This window comes from Leuciscus leuciscus, assembly GCF_965113295.1.
Source record: "Leuciscus leuciscus genome assembly, chromosome: 16".
In the NCBI taxonomy this organism is placed as follows: domain Eukaryota; kingdom Metazoa; phylum Chordata; class Actinopteri; order Cypriniformes; family Leuciscidae; genus Leuciscus; species Leuciscus leuciscus.
The window spans coordinates 35,852,635-35,862,893 of record NC_138740.1 but is presented as its reverse complement, the minus strand read 5'-3'; the positions used below and the strand labels follow the sequence as shown (position 1 = coordinate 35,862,893).

Genomic DNA, 10,259 nt, shown 5'->3' with positions numbered 1-10,259 from the left:
TATTATTATGAATAATTTTTTTGTACTTATTTTATTTTCAGTTATTTTTTTAAAGTTTTTTAAGTTTAATTATTATTTAATTATTTTTAATAGTTTTAGTTTACAATAACAACACTGGTTTCTTTAAAATGTAAACTCATTTATTTATAGTTTTCTTGTATTCTAGTTTTCATTTAATTTTTTTTTTTTAAGTTTAAGTTTTACATTTAATATTTATATTTAATTTTATTTCGGCTTTATTTCAATGAACAAAAGTTTTAGTTAAATAGGACAGCACTGGTTTCATGTTGACTTTAAAAAGGGGTACAGTGTGTGTGAGTGTGTGTGTGTGAGTGTGTGTGTGAGTGTGTGCGTGCGTGTGTGAGTGTGCGTGCGTGTGTGAGTGAGTGTGTGAGTGTGCGCGTGTGTGTGTGTGTGTGTGTGTGTGTGTGTGAGTGAGTGTGAGTGTGTGCGTGCGTGTGTGAGTGTGCGTGCGTGTGTGAGTGAGTGTGAGTGAGTGTGCGTGTGTGTGTGTGTGTGTGTGTGTGTGTGTGCATGTGTGTGTGTGTGTGTGATCTGCTCTTCTTCAGCAGACCGAAGCCGGTGTGTTGTGCCGTCCTGAGCTCTGAATACACACTAACAGCAGTGATTGTGTTTACGAGAGAGCGAGAGGAGGATTAGTTTGGTCTAGGCCGGGTTCCTGAGTACAGATGTTTCTCATTACAGAGACTTTAAAGAGTTTTTATGATGGTGTTTAATTCAGCGCTGGGCGGAGTGAGTGTGTGTGTGTGTGTGTGAATGGTCTTTAGATGGGTTTTCAGATAAGAAGAGCAAAATGATGGAAGCTTTACATAAACACATGTTAAAGTACAGCACTCAGAGCGGTGTGCGTGCCATGAATGTGTGTGTGTGTGTGTGTGTGTGTGAGCTGCTCCCTTTCTCTGGCCTCCAGTGTGAAGGTGCCCCGGCATTTGTTTTATTCTTCTTGTTTGTGTGTGTGTGTGTGTGTGTGTGTGGGGGGGGGGGGTGTAAGACCGACCGCTTCTGTCCCGAACAAACACCTCCTCCCGACTCCATTAGTCCGAGTTTGGTTCATCCTCTCGCTGAGGTGTGTTTTTCCTGCTGAAATGAGTGAATGGAGCTCAGAGAGGGAAGGAGGGATGAGGGGGGAGGAAGAAAAGCCCGACACACAGGAAACACACACTCCCAAAGAGAGAGCGTCTCTCTGACCTTCTGATTCACTCGCTCGCCCCTTTACTCGCCGCTCCAGACATCACACAGGTACAGACACTGCGCAACACACTGCAGCTTAAGTGTTGTTTGTGTGTGTGTGTGTGTGTGTGTGTGGGGGGGGGGATGTAAGACCGACCGCTTCTGTCCCGAACAAACACCTCCTCCCGACTCCATTAGTCCGAGTTTGGTTCATCCTCTCGCTGAGGTGTGTTTTTCCTGCTGAAATGAGTGAATGGAGCTCAGAGAGGGAAGGAGGGATGAGGGGGGAGGAAGAAAAGCCCGACACACAGGAAACACACACTCCCAAAGAGAGAGCGTCTCTCTGACCTTCTGATTCACTCGCTCGCCCCTTTACTCGCCGCTCCAGACATCACACAGGTACAGACACTGCGCAACACACTGCAGCTTAAGTGTTGTGTGTGTGTGTGTGTGTGTGTGTGTGTGTGTGTGTGTACCTACTTAACTATGTTTTGGGGACAAATTTGTACCCAGAAGTGACCAAAATCTCCTCAATTGTAAATCTGGTATAAAAATAAAGTAATTAAAGTTTTTTTTTAAATGTAAAAATACAGTTTAAAAACCATTGCGTCAATGAAATGTCCCCATTTAGATAGCTAAGTAAACGTGTGTGTGTGTGTGTTCGGGATTATTGGATGAGAGTCTGAGCATTGCTTGTCTGGGTTAGTCTGAGGTTATTAAGAGTTAACCTTAATATGAGAACAACAGCAAATGAGTTAAGAAGGTTTTCTGAACTCATTTGTCGGCTTTAGTTAATGCGTTACTGAACATGAACTATATATTTTCATAGCATTTACTAATCTTTGTTAATGTTAGTAAAATTACAGTTAACTAATGAAGATAACAAATGTTTGTTTTTCTGTTAGTGTCGGCTTACATTTCCGTGTGCTGTTTATTTGTATGCTTTATTTCAATATTTGTTTTATATATTTTAGATTGAACCAATTTTAAATGATTGCGATTTGCAACATAAATAGTATTTTTGCACCTCTTTTAAAATCCACCAATCTGGCATCTTTTTAAGTCAAACTATCCACATATTTTTGAGTAAATTTAGCATAAAAGCTGCATTTATCTGAGGCGTGGATCTCTTTTGCTAACGTTAAAATCAGCCGTTAGCCACTATTTTCTCTTCATGCTTTCATGTGAATGTTTCCCGCTTGTTTTGGAAACAGATAAAGTTGAGTGCGAAACTGATTTCATCAGATCAGTTGAACCTCGTATATATGAAACATCTTTGCTTCCGATCTGGACAAAAATGACCCTCTTCTGTAAGTGTGTCGCTCCTCATCCGGTTCAGCTGTTCCTGAGACCGTTCTGCCAGATCCACAATCAGGCCTTTATAAAGGTCCCGTGTACGACCGAAGGACCCTCGGCAACTCTAATCCCACCCCCCCCCCCCCCCCCCCTGTTACCGTGACAACCTCCCGCCTCATTCCAGGGTTGTTTGGGTTAGCCGAGGAGGAAAGGGCAGCACAGGAAATGACATCATTCCTCGGAGGAAAAAGCCTTGAGTCTTGAGTCGGGCCTCCCGGGCGCCTCCGCCGAGCGGAAAGAAAACATTTGGAGAAAATGACACAAAGCGGTTCCTTGAGCGTCCAGAGCTGCTCCGTTTGAACTGTGAACGCTTTGTTTGTGCGTTTCGCTCGTTAACGACCAACTTCCTCAATCAAGCTGGACGTTCGGCTTAATTTGACATCAGCTCTTCAGTGCTGGAAGACTTTTGTCACTCACACACACACAAACACCCTCAGGATCCAGACACCTCAGCCACAAACATTTCCTTAAACCGCAATCTAATCGCTTAACTAAACACACAGAGAGCGGCGGGACGCTTTCTCACGCACACACACACACACACACACACACATTCAGAAACTCTCTCGCCGGCTCCGGTCTGACTGGCTGCTCAGTTGCGTTGAACAATTGAAATGCACATTATAATTAATTACCGTCTAAACACTTGGTGTCTCCTCTCAACAGGCTCCACCAGTGCTGGAAGAATGTTTTAAAATGCTGTTTAATATAATGTAATATAGTCGTGGCTTTTTATTGGTGGAGAGGCTTACACCTCTGACCTTTGACCTCATAATCAACATGATTTCATAAAGCGTTTCCTTTGCCCCGACACTCCCACAGCGAGCGTACAGTATACGACCTGTGCGTCATAAAACCTGAGAGGTCTGATCCACGTATTAGTGCACAATGGAGGACAACATGAAGTATTTCCTGTGCGTTGCAGGTTTTCCTGACTCTGTGTGTGTGTGTGTGTGTGTGTGTGTGTTATGTAATGGCTCTCCATCTAATTGCCCGTTTCCTTTATTGACTTCCAAACAAAGAAGCTGCCAAACATTTGTGTGCGTCTGTCTGTCCGTCTGCGTGTCTCTCGGTCGAGCGTGTGTGAGAGTGTTGCTATAATACAGACGCCCGAGGAAAAAGATAATATTTATAGAGCTGTAACTGACACACACACATCAGAGAAGTTGCCTCTGGGTTTGTTTGTTTAGTTGGTATTTTGCATGACGAATCCTAAACGTCTGCCAGTTGTTTGATCATTTTCTAGAGCCTGACACGAACTCTGCTCGTGTACGTGAGTGCTAACGCTCCGCTGAATGCTCTCACCACTAGAGGCGCTATAGTGCAAACGGGCTTCTTCTATAGTTAGTTGCAAATGTTAAATATTATATATGTGACCCTGGACCACAAAAACCAGTCATAAGTCGTACGGGTGTATTTGTGGCAATAGCCAACATTGTATGGGTCAAAATTATAGATTTTTATTTTATGCCAAAAATCATTCGCATATTAAGATAATGTTCCATACAAATATTTTGTAAATTTCCTACCGTAAATATATAAAACATTTATTTTTGTGAGTGAATGCAGCGAATCGTGAACATAAATGCACAACTTTAAAGGCGATTTTCACAATGTTTCGATTTTTTTGCACCTTCAGATTAGTCATAATCTGCTTTCAGATGATGTATTAATCTCGATTTCAAAAGATTGACCCAATGTTACTGGTTTTGTGGTCCAGGGTCACATATGAATATATAAGTATTGTACGTTTACATTTGTACTGTTTTGTTGAATATTTTTATTGAGTTATAATAATAATCGTAATAACAAAAATATTTGTTTCTACAATACAATTTTTTTATTTTACAGTGAAATATTAATAAATAAAAATAAAATAATATATATTTTTTAATATTTGTTTATTTAGTAATAATAATAATAATTGTTATAACATTTAATATAATTTTTTTTCTAAAATGCTCAATTGTTTTGTTTTACAATAAAACATTACAATAGTGATGTTTCTAATTTTGCTTTAATATTTTTTAGTAATAATAATATTTATCGTAAATATAATAATATATTAAGTAATATTATTATTATTTTACAGTCATAGTTGTATAGGCACGATTGGCAATTGCAAGAATTGTTGTGTGTTCTTGTACTGTTGTGTTTGTGGCGTCTGAAGAGTTGGCATAACCCATGTTGAATGTCACTGTGTGTTGTCGTCATCATTGGTTTAGCTTTAGAAGCGGCCCCTGACCTCTGACCCCTGACCTCACTCGACCCGCGTGCGCCGTCAGAGAGGAGCGCTGACTGCTCGTAAAAGAGTGAACCTCAGCCAGACGAGAGCAGATCAATAAAAACACCGACTTCCCTCCAGTGTGTGTGTGTGTGTGTGTGTGTGTGTGTGTGTGTGTGTGTGTGTGTGTGGAGACAGACAGAAATAATCATTAACTTCTCCAGACTGCAGTGCTGAGTGACTCGCGTCTGCGTGCGTGCGTGCGTGTGTGTGTGTGTGATTCCATTAGATGTCCAGACACTTTTGTGTTCGTTTCTTGTACAAAGTGACTGTTTAAAAAGCTGAGTCTCCTTAAATGGAAAAACTTTGCCCCGACATATGCCGAAAACACCACTGTGTGTGTGTGTGTGTGTGTGTGTGTGTGTGTGTGTGTGTGTGTGTGTGTGTGTGTGTGTGTGTGTGTGTGTGTGTGTGTGTGTGTTTGAGCGCTCAGACCAAAGGGAGCCAGTGCGGACAGAGGAAGGATGGTTTGTTACCTGAGGCAGTAAAGCTCTAAATGGAGATTTGACTTCAGCTCAACCACAAACAAAGACCCTGAGTGTGTGTGTGTGTGTGTGTAAAGAGTCTTTTTGTCCCCTCTAGGAGAGAGAAAGACAGAACATAACTGCTTGGGGGATGGGAGAGAGACAGGGAGAGAGAGAGAGAGAGAGAGAGAGAGAGAGAGAGAGAGAGACAAGGAGAGAGAGAGAGAGACAAGGAGAGAGAGAGGGAGAGAGAGAGAGAGAGAGGGAGAGAGAGAGAGAGAGAGGGAGAGAGAGAGAGAGAGAGAGAGAGAGAGGAGAGAGAGAGAGAGAGAGGGAGAGAGAGAGACAAGGAGAGAGAGAGAGAGAGAGAGAGAGAGAGAGGAGGGGGGTTAATGGGACCCTATGAAATCCGTTTTATTTTTTCCCAAATTAAACAAACAAATTCAATGTTTTCGGTTTTAATTTTTCTGGATTCCATTTTTAATGGTTTAATTTCATTTTAGTCATTAAACCGCATGTCTAATCAACAGATTTCATAGAACTTCATTTAATCAATCTTTTACAATGTAATACAATTAATTTACATTGAAACATTGCATTTTTGTTTTGATCAGATGTTGTACTTTACAGTACAAATTAATGTAATTAATATAATTAATGCATGAATGAAAAAATCTCTTAATTATGATAATCCTTAAAATAATCATCAAAATCAAATAACAGTAATCTAAAATGAGATTTTAGTAGCAATATTTGTTATTATTGCTGCCTACTTTGAGAAGTACATTTTAACTGTACAAATACAATAATAATATATTTGTATCATCATTTCTTCAGTTTAAGGGACTTTTCTTCTGGAGGTTTGTCGTGAAGATCTTGGAGCTTATGTTTCTGTGCAATATTTATGGACACTAGTCCATATCGTAATTTGAATTTGATTAATTTTACAGCCCTACTTTTGATTTATTAATGTAAAATTTGCCCAATTCCATGATATTCAGAAACTTCCATTTTTTTGACTGGATTCCATGATTCATGAGAAATCATAAGGCCCTTGTTGAGAGCGATTGGTCTAATAGAGTTCAGGATGTCAACTGAAAGCTCAAGGCTGCAGAAGACATGAGGTGTGTGTGTGTGTGTGTGTGTGTGTGTGTGTGTGTGTGTGTGTGTGTGTGTGTGTGTGTGTGTGTGTGTCATGTTGCACACTCTATTTCAGGACGCTCTCTGCGTCTGGCTGTCACCATGTCATTCGGGGTGACACTGTGGTCATCCAACCGACACCGAGACGCCACACACACACGGCAGTAAATTCATAACCTATACACACACCTCCATTCTCACACACACACACACACACACACACACACACACACACACACACACACACACACACACACACACACACACACACACACACACACACACATGCGTACCTGTGCAGTTGAGTGTCTCTATTTGATCTCTATTTGATTAAACATATTGTGTTGTCTGAACACACACACACACACACACACACACACACACACACACACACACACACACACACACACACTCAGAGGTCTGTTTGATGTATGATTTGCGTTCGTGTGTGTGTTACTCAGGTTTGCTTGCTGTTCATGATGTCGTCAAAGAGACTAGTCAACTATCCAGACTAAAATAGCATCAGTCTGACACATAGCAACCATGTTATTGGTATGAAGCTGCATAGTGGCGTCAGTAAGATTTTTACAAATATTTTTGAAAGAGTCTTTTCTGCTCACCGAGGCTGCATTCATTTGATCAAAAATACAGTAAAATCAGTAATATTGTGAAATATTATTACAATCTAAAATAACCGTTTTCTATGTGAATATATATATTAAAATGTAATTTATTCCTGTGATCAAAGCTGAATTTTCAGCGTCATTACTCCAGTCTTCAGTGTCACATGATCCTTCAGAAATCAGTATAATATGATGGATTTGCTGCTCAAAAAACATTTATTATTATTATCAATGTTGAAAACGGAATATTTTGTGTAAACCGTGATACATTTTATATTTTAGAATTAAGAATAGAAAGTTTAAAGTAACATTTATTTGAAATAGAAATCTTTTGTAACATTATAAATGTCTTTCCCGTCACTTTTGATCAATTTAATGCATCCAATTTAAAAATTCTTAAAAGAAAAAAAAAGACCCAAAAAGTCACTACTATTATATATTATAGTTTTACCATGTGACACCATCACTGCACCATGGTAATGCCACGGTATATTTAAGGCATATCCATTTCTCATGGTGCAAAAGTACCCCATGGTCCAGTAATACTATGTTATTTTGATATATATGCGACGATACAGTTTGATTACTGTATTCATATACCATGCTACTTAAATGGCACTGTAAGCTCTTCGAAGTGTATAATTGGTATTCCCTTGGTAACATATCCAAACATGCATGTTTGTAAGGGTTGTAATGAAGGCTCTACCTACTCTAGTCATCACGTTAGTCTGGGCTGGTGCGTAATTAACTACACTGCTAAATTACGGCCTACTCGCCCCATCTGAGATTAAAGAGAGACTGTCCTCATTGTAGACAGACAAAGAGTCCCGATGACTCAAGAGCTGAGCGCTTTAACATGGTTGCACTACTAACCAGATGTCAGGGTGGCTTTCATTGCACAGAGGAATCAAAATGTGATGTTTAATATATGGGGAAGGAAACGGGCCAATGAGATTTCCTGTGGGCGTGGCCAAGTTTTCATTGGGTTGTTGCATCACATACAGCCGTCGGTTGGCGAGGGCGAGCACCACGAGTGCAGATTTATTGTCGCATTGACGTCAGAACATTGTTCGGGTTGGCGTTCGGGACAGACGAATGATAAGCAACACCGCTAATGTAAACACGCGCCGGAGGCCAGTGGCGCTGCTCCGCGCGGGGCGGCAGATTCCTCACATTCCCACATCTGAAATTAAGGATGCAAGATATGTTTGGCAGAGCTCAGGACAGTTTTCCTGGATAGGAGGCATGCAATGTGTGTGTGTGTGTGTGTGTGTGTGTGTGTGTGTGTATACCTTTTTGTACTGGTTCCCCGTCTAATCTAGTCATTCTGCTCTCTTCGTTCTTCCTCGACGACACTTTTACTCTGTTTGGTCATAATCTCGTCTAGATGGTCTTGGTTTCAGGCTGGTAGACCGTCTTGGACCAGCAACTACCAGTTTGACCACTTTAATCTAGTAACTTTGGGGTTTTTTCAGCAGGGATTCAATGACGGTTACTTGATGAAGTTAAATTGGCGTAATTAATAACACAACACTTTGATGACTTTTACTCTGTAACCAGTTTCTGATGGTTCTTTCTAGTCCAAATTGGTCATAATCTAGTTTAGATGGTTGGCTTTGGCTAGAGCTTAGAACTTTGGACCAGCAAATACCAGTTTGATGACCCTGGTATTCAAGCAGGGATTCATTGAAGTTCACTTGATGAAGTTAAATTGGCATAATTTATAAAAGTCTCTTTCTCTTTCCTTTCTCAGTAAACACTTTGTTCACTTTTACTCTGTTGGAAACTCCAGTAAAGCCAGTTTCTGATGGTTCTTATTGGTTCAAGTTGGTCATATTCTGGTTAATCGGTTGGCCTACCCACTGGTGGTCTTAGTTTCAGCCTGGTTGACCAGTTTGTAGTCCACTTTGGACCAGCAAGTACCAATTTGACCACCATAATCTGGGTTTCCCTGGTTTTCTAATCCAGCAGGGATTCAATGAAGGTAAATTGGCATGATTAATAACAGTGTCTTCTTCTTTTTTGTCTCTCCATAGATTCCCTGGCTCTTCAGGAGCGTGGAGAACAGCCTCACTGGTGTGTGGTGGCGTACTGGGAGGAAAAGACCCGCGTCGGGCGCCTCTACTCCGTCCAGGAGCCATCTCTGGACATCTTCTATGACCTACCTCAGGGCACGGGCTTTTGCTTGGGCCAGCTCGCCTCCGACAACAAGAGTCAACTGGTGCAAATGGTTCGGGCCAAGATCGGCTACGGCATCCAGCTCAGCCGCGAACCCGACGGCGTGTGGGTGTATAACCGGAGTTGCTACCCCATATTCATCAAGTCAGCCACACTGGACAACCCCGACTCGCGGACGCTGCTGGTGCATAAAGTATTCCCCGGGTTTTCCATCAAGGCTTTCGACTTTGAGAAGGCTGGGAGCCTGCAACGGCCCAACGACCACGAGTTTAGCCAGCAGCCGAGGACGGGTTTCACCGTCCAGATCAGTTTCGTGAAGGGCTGGGGACAGTGTTACACCAGACAGTTCATCAGCAGCTGCCCCTGCTGGCTGGAGGTCATATTTAATAACCGATAACAGCAAGCCCCGCCCCCCCCATTCCTTCATCGCTATGGAGACGGACTAGCCCTTACCTTTTATGGACTACGTTGTTTTGTTTCTGCGAGAAGCGGACGATGTTTTATGAGAGAAATGGAAAAACGAAAACTCACTTTGACTTTAATAAATGACTAAGATTTAATTAAGTGAAATAAAAGCTAAAATGTATTTTATGTTAAATATAAATATATTATTACCTGTAAATACGAAGTTTTATATGCATTGTTATTTATGTATTGTGCAATGTGTTGATGAGATGAAAAAGAGATGCACTTTGCTTAATATAAATGCAAACAAAGAAATGCCAAAATAAAACAAAAAATACCGAATATATCTCTGAATTTGTGTGTGTTTTGCGAATATGAAGGTCGTTTTCTTGTCCTGAAAAATGAATTTTTTTTTTTACTCTAATTCACCCACAAATTGCAGTCATCATAGGCCTTTGCGTAAAACTAATTCTATTCGATTTGCTTATGCTCGGCTCTAAAAGCAGATTTTTTTATATATTTAAAATGTTTTATTTGAGATATTGTGTGAGTGCTGAAAACAGTACTCATGATAAACAGTTAAATACATTATCTTATTTAGACAATCTCTTTAATGAG

At 40.8% G+C, this 10,259-nt stretch overlaps 1 protein-coding gene and 1 long non-coding RNA gene across 3 annotated transcripts in view; one reads left to right on the top strand and one right to left on the bottom strand.

Moving 5' to 3' along the window:
• Positions 1 to 9,987, top strand: part of smad7 (SMAD family member 7) — a 16,903-nt gene extending 6,916 nt beyond the window's left edge. The window contains exon 4 of the mRNA XM_082141727.1: positions 9,095 to 9,987. Coding sequence (XP_081997853.1) covers positions 9,095 to 9,633 — 539 coding nt within the window. The 3' untranslated portion in view covers positions 9,634 to 9,987. The remainder of the gene's footprint in view (positions 1 to 9,094) is intronic.
• On the bottom strand, positions 6,525 to 9,085 carry LOC309478218. 2 transcript variants are annotated; one of them, XR_014198869.1, is made up of 3 exons: positions 6,816 to 9,085; positions 6,685 to 6,783; positions 6,525 to 6,624 (listed from the first exon to the last, which is right to left on the bottom strand). It is a non-coding gene; the product is annotated as an uncharacterized lncRNA (long non-coding RNA). The 2 variants fall into 2 exon arrangements; XR_014198870.1 differs by having other exon boundaries at positions 6,820 to 9,085.
• Positions 9,988 to 10,259: the final 272 nt, after the last annotated feature.